This window comes from Canis lupus, chromosome 5 (assembly GCF_011100685.1).
Source record: "Canis lupus familiaris isolate Mischka breed German Shepherd chromosome 5, alternate assembly UU_Cfam_GSD_1.0, whole genome shotgun sequence".
NCBI classification, from domain to species: Eukaryota; Metazoa; Chordata; class Mammalia; order Carnivora; family Canidae; genus Canis; species Canis lupus.
Genome location: NC_049226.1, coordinates 75,819,854 through 75,842,935, shown reverse-complemented (window position 1 = coordinate 75,842,935; position 23,082 = coordinate 75,819,854). Strand labels below are relative to the sequence as shown.

The following is a 23,082-nucleotide window of genomic DNA, read 5'->3' as shown; positions in this document are numbered from 1 at the left end:
GCGCAACCTCTGCCCTCCCCACCCCCTTTCCAAACTCTTGAAAAAGCCACAAGAAACCTTCCGTTTTGAGTATTTTAATTAGAAAGGTAGAAAAAATATCATGGTTCTTTATACAAATTTTGCATTAAAATAATTTAACAAAATGCAAAGCAGTGTTTATCATGTCTTTAGCTCTTTTCCATATCTCATTACCTTTTTGTGATTCAATCCAGAAACCCTTTTTTTCATTTCTACCTCAAGAAAAAAAAAATGCTTAGGTATATAAACAGCCCTAGATATTACAAGAAAAGGCAGAGGGGCCAGTGTTAAGCTATTTTTTGTGCTTGAATACTTCAAAACAGCTGTTTCCAAAACTTTTATTTTGGTCAGCCTGGAAGAAAAGGTGCTTTGGAAACAACTGAATCTCCAAGGTAAACTGCAGCATTCACCGAGGAGTATGTTAGCATGGATCAGAGCAGGCATGTCTCAGTGTCAATGATATCTCAGGATCATAAAGTAGATCCATTTATCCTTTGAGGACGGTTTGTTTCCTCAAGGCAAGAATGGAGAACTAGTCTTCACGCGCGACAGAGCCGCATTCAGTCGTCCCATCCTACAGACGCTCACTTAGGCAAGAGGGTGAACCTGCTGGACTACTTGACATTCTGCTAATGGCCAGGCCAGATTAAGTTGCCTGGGTGAGCATCCTCTTTATCCCCTTGCTGCACCTTGTGTGTCCGCCCCAAAGCCGCTCATTCTGATGGGCACCCTGTTCCTTCATCAAGGGAAATACAAGTGCTGGGTTTCCCGCTCGCTAGCCCTCCAAATAAACTCTGTGGTTGTTGGCAGTGGGAGCCAATACCAACAACAGCTCCTCTGTCACCCACGTCCTTTTCGAGAAAGGGGAGGGCTGTCAAGGAGGAGGAGTGGCAACTGTCCAGGCTGTTGGATGAGGGCCAGAGAAAGAAACTGCGGTTGCAATCCTTACTTCCCCCACTGTTGCCGAGGGGATTGTGAACGAAACAGCACTCTGGCTGAAGCCTGCTGTTCCAGGGGCACAGAAAGGGCGAAAGGCAGGGCAACAAGCCAGCCATGGCAGGGCAGGGATAAAGGGCCGCTCAGCTGAGCTAATAATGATAAGACGACTGTCTGTTAGCCGGAGGGCAGGTGGATGGTCCTAGTGTCCTGGAGTCACCCACCCATACACGTGTTCGTGTATGTGCTCTCGGGCGCTTCCATTCTCCCCTTCATGGCCTCTCGGTGCTGGAAACCAAAGTTTTGAGTGGGAAATTTTGATGCTCAGTAGTGGAAAGTGCTACTTACTGATTTGCACATCTCTCACAAGAGAGACCTGAAAAGAGTAAAAAGTGGTTTACAATAGTGGGAAGAAATGCATAGCATGTTTCTCAGTTCAAGAGAGGAAAAGTCTTTGCTCGACTAGAGATGGGATTCTTTCCAAGAGTTCTAAAATGACTGTAGTTGTCTCCTGAAATTGAAGCCTAAGGCAAGGAAAAAAAAAAAAAGAAGCAAATTATAGCTTTCAGGAACCCTCAGATGTTTCTACAAACTAGTCCCGGGTGAGGTGCTTACAAAATACGGAATTTGTATAGAGAAAAATGAGAAAGGATTGTGCTTTGTCTCTGATAGGAAAAGCATACACACTGGCACGTGTCCATGGGCTCTCTGCAAAAATTTCTTAAGATGGCAGTTCTCAGACAATAAGGAGGTAGCCAGGGTCCTGCTTAGTTCTCACAAGTGGTCTTCTTATGATAAGTGCTCCTTATATGTTTCTCCCTGGGGCATTACTGCGACAGGGATTGTGGTCACCACCTGATTCTGAAACACAAATCTTTTGATTCTTTCAAACACCCAGAGGAAGATAAGCAGGATACTGACATACTGGATCCAGGCAAACTTGATCATTTCCCAGAATCCTGGTAGATATGTACAGAGAGTTAAGGAGTCCCAGATGATATTTTCTAAGTGGAAGTTAAACCAAAGGTTTAGTTTAGACGGGAAATGGCAAAAATGTTTCAAATACCCTTAATATAAAAGGGATGATAAAAGAGGATTAAGATATAAATATGGATGATTTTGACCTGAAGAATTGCCCAGAGAGAAATATGAAGAGGAAATGAGTATTATTCCCCCTGTATGAACAGCAGATGGAGTCATTTGAGCGGGGCCACGATACCTTAGCAGTTTCCAATCAAAGGCTTCCCACATCTGTTGCTTTTGGGGATGACGGAGGAACCCTCCTTTTTGGAAACTGAGCTACTGTGGCTCTTTAACTGAAAGGATATGAAATTACTTCTACTGGGTATCGGATGACAGCATTAATGACAAATGGAGCTTCAGCAGCCCTTCCCACCAGCCAGATGGGGTGGGGGTCCAGCAGGATGGTGGTTACTGTAATATAAGCAGAAGTTAATCCATGAATGCTCTCTCAATAAAATAATCAGGGCTATAAAAGTACTTTTTTACCTCTCAGGCAAATTCCGAACGTTAGAACTTATTCCAAAGAAATGATTCAAAAGGAAAGAGAACTGAATATGCAAAGTTGCTCACAAATTTGTTAAAATACTTGTCAAAATATTTATATTAAAAGGCCCCTGGGTGGCTCAGTCAGTTGAGCATCTGACCCTTAATCTCAGCTCAGGTCTTGATCACAGGGTCATGAGTTCAGGCCCTGTGTACTGGGCTCCATGCTGGGTGTAGAACCTACTTAAAATTTTTTTGTTAAAAACAGAATGGTGAGGGTGCCTGGTGGCTCAGTCAATTAAGCATCAAGCATCAACTCTTGGTTTCGGCTCGGGTCATGATCTTAGGGTCATGGGATCAAACCCTGCATGGACTCTGTGCTCAGCCGGGAGTCCGCTTGAGGATTTCTGTTCCTCTCCCTCTGCCCCTCCACCCACACTCTCTCTCCCTCAAATAGATAAATCTTAAAACAAACAAACAAACTTGGAACCGTCTATATATTCTTCTACAATTGCTGAATGGCTAAGTAAAGGAATCCTATACTACCACTAAAAATAATACCAATTAAAACTTTGTAGCAGCGTGGGGAAATATTTATATTACGAAGTACAAAAAAAATTGGATCCTAAAATGTTTCTAAACTACGACAAGAGCTGTATAAAAATATCTGCTATGGGGCAGCCCTGGTGGCGCAGCGGTTTAGCGCCTGCCTTTGGCCCAGGGTGCGATCCTGGAGACCCTGGATCGAGTCCCGTGTCAGGCTCTCTGCATGGAGCCTGCTTCTCCCTCTGCCTGTGTCTCTGCCTCTCTCTCTCTCTGTGTCTCTATGAATAAATAAAATCTAAAAAAAAAAAAAAAAATCTGCTATGGACAAAGACTGGAAGAAATAAACAAAGAAAAGTTGTAGATGAGTGGTTTTGTTTTAAAATTCCTTTAGTTTTGGAATAATGCCATCAATGCATTACGAAAAAATCAGGAAGAAATACTGGAACTGCAGTCTCCAAACTTGATAAGTATGTGTGTACAGTATTCATGATATCTTGTTGCCAAGTAATGCTTCAGATGCCTTCAGAGAAAAACCTCAGACCACCAACCAGCCAAACGTGCTGAGTCAAACACCTGGGCTGGCCTGAGAGCCTTTCCTCTGTAAGGGATGGACACACTCTGCCTTCCAGCCTAGGCCTTCTGCTCTACCTCCACTGCTTACATGGGGTAAGTCACTCACATTCCTTCATTCTATCTGAAAACTAGGGATAACAATTTGTCTTTGGCTTCTTTTGTAGGTATGGTGGGGAGCAACTCAATTATGTAAAAAAGGAAATACATCAAGCCAGTGGTGAGATAAATGTGGCACTTAATAAATAAATATGGCACATAAATCAGCACTTACCTGCTAGACTCTAAGAGTAGTGTGGTGGAGGTAGGGTTGTGGGTCTTTAGATTAGGAGGCAAAGGATAAATCTGGGTAGCTTGTTCCCCTCCCATCACGGAGTATTCACCAGTATTGATACTTTCATCATGACAAGGGCTCCAATGTTCTCACTAATCTGGAAGGTCCTTGAGAAGCGGCTGAATGAACTGTACCTATGACTCACCATTCCTTTCCTGGTAAGCAGCAACAATGTGGGTGAGGTCGTAGTCATAGGCAAAAGGACTGGTCCCGTTGATTACGGATACCTGGGAAACAGCAGGAGGATGTGGGATAAGCCCCCAGCCACTTCTCCACTCCTCTTTCCACCCTTCCACCCACCCAGGCTGATCTCAAGGACTACCCTCTTGTACCTGGTGACCTACTCCTACATAGGTAATCCTTTTTTTTTACAAATGGAGAGATGGTGACCACCAACCCTTTACCCCCTGCCCACCATGCAACAATTTAAATCATCTACATTCAGTCTTCTGGTGTTTTTTGTTTTTTTGTTTTTTTAAGATTTATTTACTTTGGAGTGAGAGAGAGAGAGAGAGCACAAGTGAGAGAGGCAAACAGTAAGGAGAGAGAAACTCAAGCAGACACTGAGCTGAGCACGGAGTCCAACACAGGACTTGGTATCATGACCCTGAGATCATGACCTGAGCCAAAACCAAGAGTTGGATGCTCAACCGACTGCGCCACCCAGGCACTCCTCAGTCTTCCATTTTACAGAGATAGGAAAAGGGGTCAATATCCACCTTTAACAACTCTTACAGTTTATTATAAAATACCCTTGTCTATTCCAAGAGGAACAATAATTCCTTTGTTTTTTTTTTAAGAGACCATATTTTCAACTCCTTTGTCTTTTTTTTCTTTTTTTGCTTCTCCTTGGATGCTCTTAATTTACCACTTTTAAATGTAGATATAAACGTGATCAAGTGCAAATAATAAGCATATTGTATGCTCTGTAATTTACGTTTTTTAAATGCAGAGATGGAACTAGCAAACGATCTTTGGAAGAAGGAAACAATCTCCTGCCTTCTAATATCACGTTCCAATTGATATAATCTAATATATAAACCTTCAAATAACAAGTTTATAGTTATAGCCTCCCCTCCTTTTTTTTTTTTTTTTTTTTTCCTCCCCTCCTTTTTATTTAAATTTATATTGACTACAGGTAGAGGGACTATAAATCCATGTATCTGGAATAGATAGAAGTGTCAGGGAAGGGTGGTGCTCAGGGACATTTGAACAGGGACCTGAATGGAGCCTTAGAGCAAGCTATGCAGTTACCTAGAGCAAGCTATGCAGTTACCTAGAGCAAGCTATGCAGTTACGTGGCAGAGGGAAAGGTCAATGGGGAAAGCTTGGGGGGGGAAGGGCAGGAGCTGCTCTGTGGGTTTGAGCAACAGCAAAAGGGCCGGTTTGGCTAGAAAGGAGCAAGGGGGACCATGACAGGACAAGCGGCTGGACAGCTGGGAAACGACAGGAGCAGGCATCTCGTGGGGCAGCTGTGATGGCTGAATGAGATGATAATTTGTGACCTCTTTACTCAGGGCTGGCATACATTATTATGCTCCCTAACAGTGGTTAGTAGGACTTCCCCAATTAAAAGGACCACTTGGAATATGGCACGTGGGTGCACATACACACCCACAAACAATAAATATTTTAGTTCTTACCGACAGATTTTTGTTCTCTCTCTCTCTTTTAAATACATTTTAATTTTATTTATTTATTCATGAGAGACACAGAGACAGTAAAGACACAGGCAGAGGAAGAAGCAGGTTCCTCGCAGGGAGCCTGATGTGGGACTAGATCCAAGGACCCTGGGATCAGGACCTGAGCCAAAGGCAGCCACTCAACCACTGAGCCACCCAGGCGTCCCTCTTTTTAGATGTAAATATAGGTGTATCTATCTCTAGATTTTGAAAGAATTCATGGCAAGAATTCCTCAGAAATCCTTTTCTGTACCACCCACAGAGAAATGCTATTTCTAACATTCATGTCTCCCTCTTCAAAGAACTTGATAAAACAGTAACATAGAGAAACAAAAAGAGATGGACAATATGAAGCCTCCTTACGTTGTATCGGACATCGAGGCCTCCACTGCTCAGAGGCTGCTTCTGCTGCAGCCGCAGCTCTCCATTCACATATAACTGGGACCCTGGCACAGCGAAGGACGATTGGAGAAACGCCATGCTCTGCATCACGAACGTGGACATCCTCTGAAATCATTAGGAGAGACAAGTTCAGGTAGATCAGAAGCCTGTGGGCTCTTGGCATCCCTGTCTGTGGCGGCAGCCTGCCAGCCCCTCAAACACCTGCCTAGCCATAGAGGAAGCCCTCTGCCCAGAACCCTCTGAGCTGTCGAAGGCTCACACACATTGATACGACTCCAATGAGAAACCCATGATTTGCCTCAATTAAATTCCAAACTATATCTCAGAAGAGTCTTCTGCAGCATGGGTTTTCCTAGAAATCAGAAAGAGGGCTCAGTTCTATTAACAGGCATGGGGCACCTGGGTGGCTCCATGAGTTAAGCATCTGTCTTCAGCTTAGGTCATGATTCCAGGGTCCTAGGATTGAGCCCTGTTTCGGGCTCCCTGTTCTATGAGGAGTCTGCTTCTCCCTCTCCCTCTGCCCCTCCTCTGCTCCCTCTCTCTCTCTCTCTTTCAAATAAATAAATAAAACCTTTAAAAAAAGACAAAAAGGCAGGGACGGGCTTCCCTAAGGAATAGACTCACGTGCAATTGATAGGAGAAAGTCAGGATGAGCTGTACACCAAGAACATGCTCCGTGGACTGCAGAGGAAGCTCCAGTTTAAAATGCAGCATGTCCATTTTCCCATCCTGGTTCCTGTCTTCTTCTCTAGTCTAGGAAACCCAAAGAGAGCCAGTGACCCTGGTCCTTCATAGACCTGGCTAAAATCCACAGTACCTGCTGTACACAGTAACCCACTGTTCTGCTACACAGAGTATTTATCTCCCTCACCGAAAGCAAAAAAAAGAAATAATACATGGGTATAAGTGGATCAATATTGGGGAAAGATATTGCTGGATATATGCTGGATATATGCTGGAACCTGAACTTCATAATCATGCCTCTCAAATATTCAAGGGTCATACTGAACAGGAAGAGCTCGGAGGCAGCAAGAAAAACACCTGATGGCATATATATGTGTGCTTGTTTATTTTAGTTGTCTCCTTCAATCTTTTGCGTTTTGTTGCTGGTGTTTTCTTTTTTCTTTAGAAACATGTCTGAGGGCAGCCCCCGTGGCTCAGCTGTTTAGCACTGCCTTCAGCCCAGGGCATGATCCTGGAGTCTCAGGATCGAGTCCTATGTCAGGCTCCCTAGCATGGAGCCTGCTTCTCCCTCTGCCTGTGTCTCTGCCTCTCTCTCTCTCTGTGTCTCTCATGAATAAATAAATAAAATCTTAAAAAAAGAGAAAGAAACATGTTTGAGTTTGTAGAGAATATTTAAATAAATCTATTGCTCTAGAAGTCATTTTTTTTTAATAAAAAAGAAATGTATCCTAATCATTATACATTCATCTCCCAAGCAGACTCAGGAGAAAACCACCAAACTCTATTTAATTTTTTCAACCACAAGTGTCTTTGCCCTCAGACTATTGATACTGGAACTCATTCTCACTGACATCAGGGCTTGAAAGCCTCGTGCATCTTTTAGTACCAATCAATACAATTAAAGAGAAAGCTAAATAAAATCAGCAAGTCATGAAAACCACACAGATGGTTTATAAACTATGTACACGAAGGTAGGGAAAATAGAGATCTAAGCACAAAAACTACAAATGACAGCTCACAAAAATCAGCAGAATCCAGTCTTACAACCCATAGTTGGACCTCATACTGATCCTAAAATGACTAACAGGAGTCATGTCACTGAAGTATGATCACTGGGGACATGATTCCTCGGGACAGCTCTGGATCCTGTTGCTACAACTGATCCTACTCCCCTGTAGGGTCCCAGAAGGGTTCTACTATGGCATATCAACATTCCCATTGGCATACTCCATGAATGGATTCACGTTGCTTTCCACTGTTGTTATTATTATGCAAGGAAGCCATTCTTTGTTCTTTTTCGGGCTCCTAAGGTTGTTTGAGATGGAGCTATCTCAGTTTTCAGGACCTTTTAATCATGTCTTTCCTTCCAGACAATAATGTCCTTATCCTAGGCCTTGTTTTAGAGAAACCTACCCTTTCTCTTCTGTTGGATTCTGTTTTCTCTGTCCTGTTCCATCAGCTTCACAGGTGTAGGGGAGGGAGATTTGTTACCAGGGCTGATGATCAAGTTACGGAGGCAATTATGTATGAGCAACTATGAGTAGGATGGAAAAGAGGCTGCCTTGTCTTCCTGTGAATTTTCTTCAGTTGGGAAGACTTGCAAGACAAAGTCAGGTTCACTCTCTGTAGTGGATCCATGGCTTCTGGATCTTTAGGATTGGACAGGAAGACAAAGATCAAATGTCTCACCTTGCAAGAAGGATAGTGGCCGGGGTGGGGGTTGTCAGAAGAATCCAGACCCCAACACAGAGTGAGAGAAATGCATTTTTTTTCATTTGATATTTACAATAAGCCTGAGGTAAGCAGAGCAAGTATTATCCCCACTGTATCGATGAGAAAATCGAGGTACAGGGAGATTGAAGGATTTATTGGGCATGGCTAGTAATGGTAAAGATTTGAAACCATGTCTTTGCCTTCAAATCTGGTCCTCTTTCCAGGACTAAAATGTCTAGACTTAAAAACAACAACAAACCCTCAAGGAGAAGATGTTGGGTAGGACAAATCTTTTTGCAAAAAGCCAGCATCAAAAGTTTGAGAGAAAGTAAGCATATTATTTGTGCACATATTTTTACTCCACGTTCACACAGGATAGATATCTGGCACAGCACCATAACCAGTGTATGCTTGTTAAATTCACTCATTACTCTGTCAAGTATTTGTTTAAGGGCTTACTACATGCCAGGCACTGTCAGGTGCTGGAAATACAATGGCAAACAAAATAGACAAATTCCTTACCCTAATGGGGCTTACATTCCCAGCCAGGGAGGCGGAAAACAGATCAATAAACAAATAAATGTGATAAGTACCACAAAGAGAAATGAAGCAGGCTTCAATTAAAGAATGACACGGTATGATTTCACAGCCATTTGTACAGAAAATATTCAGGAGGATCTGACTGTGGGAGGCTGGAATGAAGTGAGATGAAGAGGCACAGATACATCTAGGGGAAGGGTGATCCCTGCGGACAGAGCGCACCTGCTCTGTGCTCTACGCAAAGTGGGCAAAGTGGGCAAAGTGGGTCAGTGCTTAGGGGAATGACAAGGCCAGTGCAGCCGAGTGAGTGAGGAGGAGGTGGAAGCAGAGGCCAAGGTAGTCATGTGGTGAAGGATGATGCAAACACTGCCTTTCCCACAAGTGCCCATTGCCAGGTCCGGCTCTCATCCCCACAGGGCTGGCAGGGTGGGCTGCTTCTATGCCAGCACTCGGACCACTGATGAAATCCACTCCTTTGTTCCATTTAGTTCAAATCAAGCTTAACACATGTGCATGTTACAAAGACAGGCATTCGGAGAACTAATACTTCTTTAACACAAGTTCAAGGTTAGTATCTAAAACCCAATCCAATCGGTATGTTTGGCTAAGAGAATTCGTAAGTTATATTGGCACCTTATTTTTATAAGGCAGATATACAATTGGAGCAATTTTTATATCCACTGATTGTCCCATCTGATTCCTCTGCATATCCCAGTTATAGTAATAATTAGCAATATTTAGAGATATTTATTTTTTATTTATTTATTAAAGATTCTATTTATCCATTCATGAGAGACACAGAGAGAGTGAGAGGCAGAGACACAGGCAGAAGGAGAAGCAGGCTCCACACAGGGAGCTTGATGCGGGACCCCAACTCAGGACTCCGGGATCACGCTCTGGGCCAAAGGCAGAGGCTCAACCACTGAGCCACCCAGGTGTCCCTATTTAGAGATCTTTATATAGTTATGCTGAGGCTAAGAGACGGTTTGGGGCCCAGTGCCAAAACTGGGGCTAGGACTTAGATTTCAGGCTCTATTATGTGTTCCTTCTATAATAACCCACAAGAACCTGACTTCAAAGATTTCTTGGAGTTAAAGCAGGTAATCCTTTAGGATATATGTGAAACCATTACTAATATACTATATGAGATCAATGTAGGCATTGGCAGGTTTGGTCAATTCTCATCAGTCAGCCTGGATCCATCTGGGTGCAAGGTGGAAGACAGAAACTAAAATAAACAATAACTTTAGGGGATCCCTGGGTGGCTCAGCAGTTGAGTGCCTGCCTTGGGCCCAGGGCATGATTCTGGAGTCCCGGGATTGAGACCCACATCGGGCTCCCTGCACGGAGCCTGCTTCTCCCTCTGCCTGTGTCTCTGCCTCTCTTTCTTTGTCTCATGAATAAATAAAATCGTTTTTTTTTTTTAAAATAAACAATAACTTTAATGGAGGGAGTTTAGTATAGGGGATAATTAGTAACTAGGGTATTAGAGGACCAGAAAGGCAGGAAGGGAATTATGTGGTAACATGCAGAGGGTGATGGCAGGATGGAGGTCTGTGCCTAGAGCTGGAGAAGGAAGGGAAGTGACCAGTGTTACCTCATGGAGCTGGGCCAGACCACAGAAACCTAGACAAAGAACCCACTAGAGGGAGTAAGGCTGAAGGAGACTTTCTCCTTCCTGTTTGCATCAGTTCCTCATCCCACACCACCCTCTCCCTCCCCTCCACCCCTATGAATGGTTCTTCACTCTGGTTGCAGTTTTTTCCAACTCCCAGAAGCAGGCTCATCATACCTCCTACAGGTAGGACCTCAAGAGCCAGTGGGTGAAGGGGAATGTGGTTTTCAGCAACTCAGCGTGAGGTCACAAAGGAGCATATAGGAGAGTGGGTTTGAAGCTGGAACAAGATTCACTAACCTGCATACCATGTGACTGTAAGAGTTACTGTAAACTTAATCTCTGCCTTTGTTTCCAGAGTGCTCTGACTTGCAAAGTATTTGATGGTTTGTTGGAATTTTGTTAGGATCTTGTTTGTTTTCATAACTTTTATGCTTTTGAGTCACATTCTTTTATTAAAAGTTAATGTCTTCATTTTTTATAAGATTTTTCTTTTAAGTAATCTCAACATGCCACATGGGGCTCGTACTCACAACCCCTAGATTAAGAGTCGCAAACTATACTGACTGAGCCAGGCAGGTGCCTCAAGGTTAATTAATTAATTAAAAATACTTAATTTATTTATTCATCAGAGATACACACAGAGAGAGAGGCAGAGACACAGGCAGGGGAGAAGCAGGCTCCATGCAGGGAACCCGACGTGGGACTCGATTTCGGGACTCCAGGATCACGCCCTGGGCTGAAGGCAGGCGCTAAACCGCTGAGCCACCCGGGCTGCCCTATTTATTTATTTATAAAGATTTTATTTATTGATTGATGAGAGATGCAGAGAGAGAGGCAGAGACATAGGCAGAGGGAGAAGCAGGCTCCCTGTGGGGAACCAGATGCAGGACTTGATCCTAGGACTATGGAATCACGACCTGAGCCAAAGGCAGATGCTCAACCATTGAGCCACCCAGGCACCCCTAATTTCTTACTTTATACCAGTGTCTATTTTACTATATACTTATCATTGGTGTTTAATTTTTTTCTTTTAATGTTGAAAATACTCTTTGGCATCAGTCTTTGGGTCTCCAACAGAGTAAGGACCAATACTTCATGGCTCCTAGACTCATCAAATCCTTGCTACCTGTATTTCAATGAATCTAAGATACTATCGATTATAAAATGCATCATTACTTTATATGCCAACAAAAAAGCAAAATACTTCTTTAAATTATGACACAATGCTTTCTAATTACTAGCATTTCCTTTATACTTATTAAAAGCTTTTAGATTCTAGGTATATTTATATTAGATCATATTTATGCACATAAAAATATAAGCAAAATAAATTGATCTAGGGATTCCTAAAACTTCTTTCCATTGTGATTCTTTTGCATCACTTTATGACCCAATGATATCCATACTTTTAAGACTTTATTTATACATGAGAGACAGAGAAAGAGAGAGAAGCAGAGACACAGGCAGAGGGAGAAACAGGTTCCATGCAGGAAGCCTGACGTGGGACTCGAACCTGAGACTCTAGGATCATGCCCTGGGCTGAAGGTGGTGCTAAACTGCTGAGCCACCTGGGCTGCCCGATATTTATACTTGTCTACGTAATTTTGTCCTTGATGCCATCAAGCATATTGGAGATACATTTTTTTAAAAATCCATAAATGGAACTAAATCCATTGGTCTGGGCTCTTAAGAAGGCTTTTGGAGTGCCTGGATGGCTCAGTTGATTAAGCACCCAACTCTTGATTTCAGCCCAGGTCATGATCTTGGGATCAGGCTCTGCATGGAGTCTGCTTGAGATATCCTTTTTCTCTCTCCCTCTGCCCCTCCTCTGACTGAGTCATTTGGTTTTGCTCAACATTTGGTTTTCATGGTTAAAATAATGTGAAAACTGTATCTTAGACACGATGCTCTCCACTCTTCTTGCATCTCCTATAGCCTTCAGCCCCCATAGATTCTAGGTCCACACATGCCTTAAAGAGGTAAATCAGGCTTGTTGAAGGGACTGGTCACCTTGTGCTTTTTTTCTTCTGTCCTTAACAACAGCAACAATATGAAACTCGGATTTATAAAGCATTAAAAGCACAGGGACTTTAGAGATGCTGTCCAAGGTGAGCTGATTAAAGCAGAAGGAAGGCTATTTCTGGCTTCTGAGGCATTTTCCCAAATTAGCAACCACAAAGCCACCCCCAAGTATTTGGTCAAACCTTGACCTAAAACCACTGCTTCCCTGGTCTCCTGTGGAGTTTCTTAGACAGGCTGTAGTTAGTCTAGGCTGTTGGGATTTGGCGGGGGGGAGCATTTTGTTGCAATAAGGGTTAAGAGTATATGATATAGAATGACAAACCCTTGTGTTATAGTCTTGACTGTTCAATTAAGAACTAGGCAAATGGGCAGCCTTGGGTGGCTCAGCGGTTTAGCGCTGCCTTCTGCCCAGGGTGTGATCCTGGAGACCCGGGATCGAGTCCCACATTGGGCTCCCTGCATGGAGCCTGCTTCTCCCTCTGCCTGTGTCTCTGCCTCTCTCTATCTCTCTCTCTGTGTCTCTCATGAATAAATAAATAAAATCTTTAAAAAAAAAAAAAGAACTAGGCAAATGATGTCACTTCTCTGAGGGGTATAACCTCTACATCACATGGTTACTATGCAGATTAAAGACGTAATATATGTAAAAAAAAAAATTAAGGGCTAACACTTAGTGATTATCACAGGCCAAGTTCTATGTAAAGGACTTTAAATGTATTATCTAATGATAAAATGCCTAGCATATGCCTGAAACAGTAAATCAACAATAATTTTTATTACTGTGGCTTGTAAGTTTATCACCACGGGATCACCTCCTGTTTAAAACAAAATTGAGACATAATCCACATACCATAAAATTACAGAAAATATAGTTTGATTTTAGGATTTCATGAAATTGTACAACTATCACACCCACCTATCTAATTCATCATCCAAAAAAGAAACCCTATGCTCATTAGCAGTCACTGCCATTTCTCCCCACCCCCAATTCACCAACCCCCTGGAACCCCTGTCTCTACAGATTTGACTCTTCTGAACATTTCACATAAATGGAATCATAAACTGTGCTACCTTGTGGCTTCACTTAGCATGTTTTAAAGGTTCATCCATGCCATAGCATATGATTCCATTTCTTTTGGTGGCTGAATAACATTCCATTATATGGCTATAACCCATTTTGTTTAACCATTCATTGATGGACATTTGGGTTGTTTCTACTTTTCTGCTATTAGGAATAAAGCTGTTATGAACATTTGCGCACGAGTTTTTGTCAGCTCTTCAATTCTCTTGGGTACACATATACCTAGGAGTGGAAGTGTTGGAAAATACCTTAATTCCATGTTTCACTTTTTGAGGAACTGCAAACTATTTTCCAAAGCAGTTATGTCATTTTATATACTTACCTGCTTTTCAAATTATTTATTAATTTATTCATCACACACACACACACACACACACACACACACACACACACGGGCGGGGGCAGAGACATAGGCAGAGGGAGAAGCAGGCTCCATGCAGGAAGCCTGATGTGGGACTCGATTCTGGGACTCCAGGATCATACCCTGGGCTGAAGGCAGGCGCTCAACCCCTGAGCCACCTAGGTGTCCCCTTACCTGCTTTTAAATTTTCATTGTTTTTTGGTTTGTTTTTGCCTTACTTGTAAATTTTTCCTTTAAAAATTATTGCCATTATGGGGCTCCTGGCAGGATCAGTTGACTGAGCATCCAACTCTTGGTTTCAGCTCAGTTGTTGATCTCAAGCCCCACATAGAGCTCCATGCTCAGCATGGAGTCTGCTTGAGATTCTCTCCCTTTCCTGTTGCCTTTCCCCCTGTTCACGTGCTTTTTTTTTTTCTCTCTCTCTCTCTCAAATAAATAAATCTTTAAAAAATTATTGTCATTGGGCAGCCCGGGTGGCTCAGAGGTTTAGCGCCACCTTCAGCCCAGGGCATGATCCTGGGGTCCCGGGAGCAGGTCCCATATCGGGCTCCCTGCATGGAGCCTGTTTCTCCCTCTGCCTGTGTCTCTGCCTCTCTGTGTGTGTGTGTGTGTCTCTCATTAATAAATAAAAATAAAATCTTTAAAAAATTATTGTCATTATAATATAAAAGTCTTATGTACTACATTCTCATGGTACAAAATTTAAAAAGTACAAAAGGATATATAGTAAAAATGTTTCTCCCCAACCCTAACCTCAGCCACTTAGTTCCTTCCGCAGAGCAATAAGTGTTGTCAGAAAGAGTAAGAGCATGCATGTATATATATGTATACACACCCACACACATATTTTGTTATTTTTTCTATTATTTTTATATGAATGGAAACATACTATATACAATTTTTGTTTCTTATACTTATCAGTTTCTTTTGGAAGTAATTCCACATCAATATATAGAGATCTACCTCATTAAAAAAAAAAGGCTATGCAACATTCATTCCACTGGGTAGAAGTACCACAATTTCTCTGATGAATCTTCTATTACTATATTAGTTATTTATGTTATAACAATGCTGCAAATGCAACTTTTTTATGCATGTCATTTCACGTGTGTGCACTAATCTTTGGATACCTTACTATAAGTGGAAGCAGGCACATGCATTTGTAATTCTGATAAATATGGACAAATATTCCTTCAAAGAGGTACATCAGTCTACAGTCCCACCAGTGATATACACAAATGGTCACCAGTTTTCCTATGTCTTGACCATGGTGCTGTCAGACTTTAAGCTTTGCCTATTTGATATATTTTAAAAATGGCACCGATACATTCTTTGCATTTCTCTAATAATGAGTGTGACTTCATATGTTTAAGAGTCATATGTGGTTTTTTTTTCTTTGAACTGTTTACATTCTTTGCCCATTTTTCTATTGGTATTTGGCCTTTTATTTATAGACCTATAGGCACTTTATGTTAGGAAAATGAGCTTTTCACAAGTGATACAAATGATAAAGCTTTTTTCCTAGTTGTCATTTGTGTTTTGATTGTGCTTATGGTTTTACCATGCCAATAATTTTTTAAAAAGATTTTATTTGAGAGAGAGAGAGTGCACAAGTCGGGGTTGGGGGGAGGCAGGCGGGAGACTCCCCAGTGAGCAGGAAGCCCTATTCAAGACTCAATCCCAGTACCCTAAGATCATGACCTAAGTCAAAATCAGTTGCTTAACCTATTGAGCCACCCAGGCATCCCTATTCCATATTTTAAATTGAATAGGTCAAGACCTATCTGGACATTAATTCTAATGTATAGTCTAAGCATTGGCTCCATCTTAACTTCCCATTTTATCGTACAAGTCATCTTTCACTACTGATTTTAAAATGCCACCTTCATGATATTTGAGTCCTTTTCTATATTTTTTATACAAGTTCCCCAAACCACACTGCTTTACTTATTATGGCTTTAAGGTACAGTTTAATATCTGGGAGAGCTATTCTGCTTGTATTACCCTTCTCTTTCTCCTAGAATTTTTCCTTCTTTGTCCATATGGCTGTTTGTACCCCCAAATTGTCATGTTTTCATTGAGGATGCATTAAAATTATAGATTAAGCAAAGGAGGATATATTCATGCTGTCAAAATATGACAGAGATTACCATTTATCTTCTTTGTGCCATTCATCAGTCTTTTTAAATTTTACTCATAAAGATCCTGCACATTTATTTTCTAAAAATGTTTGTTTGTTTATTTATTTAAGTAGGCTTTATGCCCAGTCTGGAACCCAATGCTGGGCTTGAACTCATGGCTCTGAGATCAAGACCTGAGCTGAGATTAAGAGCTGGATGCTTAACTGACTGAGCCACCCAGGGACCCTCCTTTAAAAACATTTTTTTTTAAAGCACACATTTCAGGATGCCTGGGTGGCTGAGCAGTTGAGCGCCTGCCTTCGGCTCAGAGCTTAATCCTGGAGTCCTGGGATCGAGTCCCACATCGGACTCCCTGCATCAAGCCTGCTCCTCTCTCTGCCTATGTCTCTGCCTCTCTCTCTCTGTGTCTCTCATGAATAAATAAAAAAAATATATATTTTTTTTAAAAAAAGCAGGGCAGTCCCGGTGGCCCAGTGGTTTATTTTTTTTTAAAGATTTTATTTATTTATTCATAGAAATGCAGAGAGAGAGAGAGAGAGAGAGAGAGAGAGAGAGAGAGAGAGAGGCAGAGACACAGGCAGAGGGAGAAGCAAGCTCCATGCAGGAAGCCTGATGTGGGACTCGATTCTGGGACTCCAGGACCACGCCCTGGGCTGCAGGCGGCGCTAAACTGCTGCGCCACGGGGGCTGCCCCCCAGTGGTTTAGCACCACCAGGGTGTGATCCTGGAGATCAAGTCGCACGTCCAGCTCTCTGCGTGGAGCCTGCTTCTCCCTCTGCCTCTCTCTCTCTCTCTCTGTGTCATAAATAAATAAAAAAATAATAATAAAAAATAAAGAAATAAAAAAATTAAAAAAGCATACATTTCTTGTTAAACTTATTCCTAATGAGTTTATCCTTTGGGGTTGCTGTTGTACTTCCACTATAACTTCTAGCTCATTTGTTTGTATCTCAAGATTTCAAAATATTCTCAAACCAAGAGCTCGCTAGGAAGAAAGCAAATCATATACTGAAAAAGAACACAGATGAAATAGTTCATGGATTACTTATAGATACTGGCCTAGAACAGAGAGGGGAAAAAGACTAGGAAAAAGGAGCATTGGTTTTGTGTTTTATAGTGTAAAATCTGCCCTATTAAAAATGATTAATAATTTTGGGCACCATATAAATACAGGTATGGTTGGTTGGTTTTGTGGATCAAAAATTGACACACAGACACTAAAACATGGGCAGTGGTATCAAGGGAGTAGTTCCTGGTTATGGAGATCAGAGCCTAACTAACTAGCAGTCCAACTGGAGAACCAAACAGTTGTAGTGGATGAACAAATGAATGAACCCTAATGCTCTCTCCTTGCTTTCACGATTACTTTAAGTTTTCATTTTATTTATTTATTTGAGAGAGAGAGAGAGAGAGAGAGAGGGCACACTTAGACTCAAGTAACCTGAGAGTATGATAGAGAGGAATACTCAAATGTAATGAAAAAAAAAAAAAACCAAAAAATTCTAACAAAAACTTAAAAGACTGGTAATGCTAACCTAAGGAAAACTAACAAGGGGCGCTTGGATGGCTCAGTTGGTTGAGCATCAGACTCTTGATTTCAGCTCAGGTCATGATCTCAGGGTTGTGGAAGCAACCTCCTCCCAGTGTGGAGCCTGCTTAAGATTATCTTTCTTCCACCTCCCTCCCTCTGCACCACCCCGCTCTGCTTGCACTCTCTCTCTCTAAAAAATAATAAATTAAATAAATTTTAAAAATTTAAAATAATAATAATAAAGTACATCTTTTGTTTGGAATAAAGAAAACCTTTGCTTCCACTTTTGGAAAGGAAACCCATGCATGCAGAACACCAGAAATACAGTGAGTATACCGTGAAAAGCATACCTTGACACAGCCTCTCTCCGTAGTCACACTTCCCCACAGGCATTATCATCTCAAGAATGAAAATGGGCAACAGATCATGATTAGAGAGGAGTTATTGAGGCAAATTTGTCTCCTATTCCAGTTTTACTTTTTAAAATCATTTTAAAAGGTCTGATCCAGAGCAGCCCGGGTGGCTCAGTGGTTTAGCACCACCTTGAGCCCAGGGCATGATCCTGGAGACCCGGAATTGAGTCTCACGTTGGGTTCCCTGCATGAAGCCTGCTTCTCCCTCTGCCTGTGTCTCTAAGTAAAATAAAGTAGAATCTTGTTCACTGCAGTATGCTCCTTAATAGTGAAAAAAGTAAAATCCTGGGATGCCTGGGTGGCTCAGAGGTTGAGCGTGTGCCTTTGGCTGAGGGCATGATCCTGGAGTTTTGGGATGGAGTACCCACATCAGTCTGTCTGCATGGAGCCTGCTTCTCCCTCTTCCTATATGTCTCTACCTCTCTCTCTGTGTGTCTCTCATGAATAAATAAATGAAATCTTAACAAAAAAAAGAAAGAAAATAGTAAAAGCCCATCATGAACCCACCAACAGGGAACTAGTTAAATCCATTACTTTTTCCCTATAATGAAAATTTTATGCAGATCTTTCAAAGAATTAATAAATGTACATATATCAAACTCAAACTTTAATTTTATGTCATTATATATACCTGTAAGTCTTTAATATTTTACATTTAGGTATTATATATTTTATATGCATTTTTATAATCAGAAAAATCAGGAAAAAAGTAATCTGAACTGTATTTTGTTTGTAGTTATTCATATGACCAATCAGATGTAAAAAAAAATTTTTCGGAGCACCTGGGTGGTTTGGTGACTGAGTGTCTGCCTTTGGCTCAGGTCATGATCCCAGGGTCCTGGGATCGAGTGGGCACTGGGCTCCCTGCAGGCAGCCTGCTTCTTCCTCTGCCTGTGTCTCTGCCTCTCTCTGTGTCTCTCATGAATAAATAAAATCTTAAAAAAATTTTTTTTCACTTAATTACTAAAAAAAGTCTGAATTTTTTTTCAGCTACACAAGTTGGCTTGTAGATCAATCATTTCTGAGATATGCAAAGAGATTCAGCTTTGGAAGAAGAAAAAGTAGAATTTTCATACTTCTAGAGGAAAATGTTTTCAGAAATGAGCAGAAAGGTAATGATTGCAAAGGAAGTACTCACTCATCCTGAACCAAATTCTAAATTAAAGACAGTAAAACGCCTCCTTTTCATCCTGGACAACTGCAAGATGAGCAGCATCTAATTCTACAAGCTCAGAGAGGCGGGACTGGGATCCAAGCACATTCTGGGTAGATCGATGAACCAATCAGCGCCTCTTCCACGTGTTAGGTCTGCATAAAAATGCCTGTCCAACCAGCCGCTGCTCCGATGCACAACTGCACCGAAAAATTGGGGTAATTAATAAGAACACCACTCGGCCTTCGTGACTCCTGAAGAAAGTTTCGCGACCACGCATTCATCAGGCCAGGCCCACGGAAATGAAGAGGGCCAGAGACAGGCTATCCCCAGGCTTCTGTGGGACACATGGTGACAGCAGGGGCTAACATTCTTGGGGGCTGTGGACGGCTTGGGGAAGTCGAGTGAAACAAGAGAGTCACTTCCCGGGAATGAAATCCACGCCCAAGCCCACGCGTCTCTGTACACAACCTCCGTGGGTTCAGGGACCCCTAACACCCACGCTGGGCTTCCCACGGCCGGAGCTGGTCGCCCTCTCCCCGCTCCCCCGTCCCCCCCCGCCCAGTCCCGGGGGCCCTCTAGGCCCCGGGCGGGAACCACGCACCGAAACCAGCGGGACGCGCAGGTGACCCCCCTGCAGCCGGTTGAAGGCGGGGAAGGTGCTCCAGGCGAGGAACCCGCCTCGCTCGGGTCCCAGTAAGGCCACGAACAGCACCTGGTGCTGGAAGCGCACGGTCGGCTGCTCCTCGTAACTGCTCCGCTTCAGCCACAACCCTGCGGTGGAGAGGGCGGTGGACAGCAGGTCAGGAAGGCGGGCGCGGGCGCAGCCGGCCGCGGGGAGCTGTGCGCGCAGCGGCCGCGAGCAGCTCACCGTGGCTCCGGAAGGCCACCAGCAGGGGCGGGATGTACGTGAGCGCGGCGGCCAGCAGCAGGAACAGCGCGGCCTTGGAGCAGAGCCCCGCGCGGTAGCCGCGCTCCACCGGGTGGGAGAAGAGCTCGTAGAGCGCCATGACCGCCTCGCGGATTCCGGCCGCTCGCCGGGGAGCCCTGCGCGGTTCGCGAGGGAGGACCAAGTTTGGCTTCTCCTGGTTGCCATAGCTCGGTCTCCACGGCAACCGACGGCGCAGGGACGGGAACCAATAGCAAGGACGCGGGGCCCCGGCGGGGGTGGGGCTAAGCGGGGACGGCGCCGGCCGGCGGGCGTTCGTCCTCGCTCGACGCGTGCCGCGCAGTTTTCCAAAGGCCAAGTGGGCGCGCGGCGTGTTCAGGGCCCAGAATCGTAGCCGTTTCCGGTGGTAACGATTGTGGGAAAGAAGGTTTTTCAGAAAAGTGGGCTTAAAGTCGTTACCGGCTCGCGTGTCCTCCGTTAATCCGCACTGTGGTTCACACCTGAATCCGGCCAGTCACAGCACACCTTCCGTCGCAGGAAAACGCAAAAGAGGAACGTGGCTGTGCTCCTGGACGTGGCGCTGGAAGGCCAGGCCGGCTCCCTGCGGCTCCGAACTTTGTTGCTTTCTCTCTACTCCACAGCAGGATGGCGCAGACACGGGACACAACTCTCCCAGCTCTTCCAGGGGTAAAGGGTAATTACTACGTGGCTCTCTCTGCTGAATTTCCTTAGCTTATCCTGGGGACAAGCTTGGCCACCGGTTTTAGGGGAAGCTGTGCCACCCCCCCCCCCAAAGATGATAGTGGCTTATCACTTAATTGAATGCTTTCACCTCTAACCAGTATTTTGAACATGGCAGAAGGAATTTTTTTTTTTTTTTTTTTTGTACCCTGGTCAACAGCCAAGTTCTTCAGGAGGCCCTAAAAGGATCACAATGCAGCGCCAAAAGGTAGTGTGAGGTTTGTGGTCAGAGCGGAATCCAGCAGGCCATGCCTCTATTTTGAAGGCAACCTAGAAATAGCTTTTAGATAATGCAGCTGAGATCCTAACTACATAGATGCTTGAGGGGGCCAAGAGCTGATCCTTCGGAAAAACTATCCAGGGTCCTCACCGCGGTTCAATCGACAATATGAGCCATAAGATTTTTTTTTAATTAAAGATTTTATTTATTTATTTGAGAAACAGAGGCAGAGACACAGGCAGAGGGAGAAGCAGGCTCCATGCCGGAAGGCCGACGTGGGACTCGATCCCGGGTCTCCAGGATCATGCCCAGGGCTGAAGGCAGCGCTAAACCACTGGGCCACCAGGGCTGCCCCAGCCATAAGATTTTGACAGATCTGGTTCAGTACTACTCATCTTTGCTTTAAAGCTTCCCTAGGGTGGCAACACAGCTCTTAAATATAGCAATTGTTAGGCTTAAATCTATATTATGATTCTGACGTTATACTGTATCAATGATTTAAGTGAATGACTTTCATTTATTCAAGTAACAAAACCATATAATTTAATTCATATGTGGGACTTCAGAAAACAAATGAACAAAGGGAAAAAAAGAGACAAACCAGAAAACAGACTATATTATTATATAGAACAAACCGATGGTTACCAGAAGGCAGGTAGATGGGAGGATCGGTGAAATAGGTGAAGGGCAATGGGGGGCTGACACCAAACACTTATATAAGAGAGCGCTTATCTTGATGAGCCCTGAGTAATATATGGAATTGTTGGATCACTATGTTGTATGCCTGAAACTAATACACCACTGTATGTTAACTACACTGAACTAAAAATTTAAGAATAACCATTAAAATAAGATTCTGGAATCGATGGTTCTAGTGTTACCTCCTGAGTGCAGCTCTACACCAAGGAAAGAGGCATTTGCCTTCAAAGTTCCTTCTTTCAGTAGAAGGAAACACATACTGTGGCTAGTGTCAGCTTAGTCACTGCTGAGAACAAGGTGGTGATTCCTAAGAATTTAGGTGTGTGAAGTGCCTCCCCTGAGATGCCATGAGCTTTGCAAAAGTATTTAATAATAATGGATACTAATACTTACTCTTTGCTTCCATTATTTGAAGAAGCTAATCTTTGTGGTCTTATTTTGATTCTTTAAGAGGGAATTTTATTTTTATTTTTATTTTTTATTTTTTTTTGGAATTTTAGTTTTTAAAAATGCTAAAGGTCTGTGTATATTGTGTCATTGTCATATATTCATAACTGAGAACTGACTTCTCTGTTTCCATTTCCATAATTTTTTCATGTTTCATAAAATTTACTTTTTAAAAAAGATTTATTTATTTTAGAGAGAAGGAGAGCACGTGAGTGGCGGGGAGAGGCAGAGAGGGGGAAATAAGCAGACTCCCCTGCTAAGTGCGGAGCCTGACCCCAGGATGCTGAGCTCATGACCTGAGCCGGAACCGAGAGTCAGACACTATACCTACTGAGCCTCTTAGGTGCACCTTCATAGAATTTACTTTTAAGGACAAAGAGAGTTGTTCTCTTAAAACTACACATTTTGATCACGTTCTACTCCTTTCTAAAAGCTCCCATTCAGGGTATCTCGAATCAGTTCAGAACGCCTGAATGTTCACATCAAGGCTTTCCAGCATTTGTCTATATTGCTTCCCAGTTCCCTCTTCTAACCCCAGTCTTTGTGTCTATTAAGCGAAGTTTGTCCTTTGAAAAATGTACACTTCTCTCTGACACATAAGATTCACATTCTCTGTTTAGTCTTTTTTGATAAGCCTCGCTTGGTTTGGTGTCAGCCCCCATTGCCCTAACCATCCTTCAGCATTCAAGTGCAGGACCTCTCCAACATCTGAAATTTATTCTGCATATTTTATAAGTCTGTTAATATATAACTGCATACTTTAATTATCCTATTTTTTCTTCTGAGTCATCTTTTCAACTAGCCACCCCCTCAAGGAAGGCATTCGGTATCTTTA

The 23,082-nt window shown here is 43.0% G+C and overlaps 1 protein-coding gene across 3 annotated transcripts; it reads right to left on the bottom strand.

Annotated features, from left to right (window-relative positions):
• Positions 1–58: 58 nt before the first annotated feature.
• Positions 59–20,334, bottom strand: TMEM231 (transmembrane protein 231). Of its 3 annotated transcripts, none has more exons than XM_038538294.1 (7): positions 20,123–20,334; positions 19,967–20,025; positions 6,619–6,747; positions 5,956–6,099; positions 4,056–4,137; positions 2,283–2,388; positions 59–1,924 (listed from the first exon to the last, which is right to left on the bottom strand). In XM_038538294.1, the coding sequence occupies exons 1-7, from the start codon at positions 20,259–20,261 to the stop codon at positions 1,744–1,746; spliced, it is 840 nt and encodes a 279-aa protein (XP_038394222.1). In that variant the 5' UTR covers positions 20,262–20,334; the 3' UTR covers positions 59–1,743. The 3 variants fall into 3 exon arrangements, with proteins under 3 accessions (XP_038394222.1, XP_038394221.1, XP_038394223.1); XM_038538293.1 differs by having other exon boundaries at positions 19,856–20,025; positions 20,123–20,261; XM_038538295.1 differs by lacking the exon at positions 5,956–6,099 and having other exon boundaries at positions 19,856–20,025.
• Between the last annotated feature and the right edge of the window lie 2,748 nt (positions 20,335–23,082).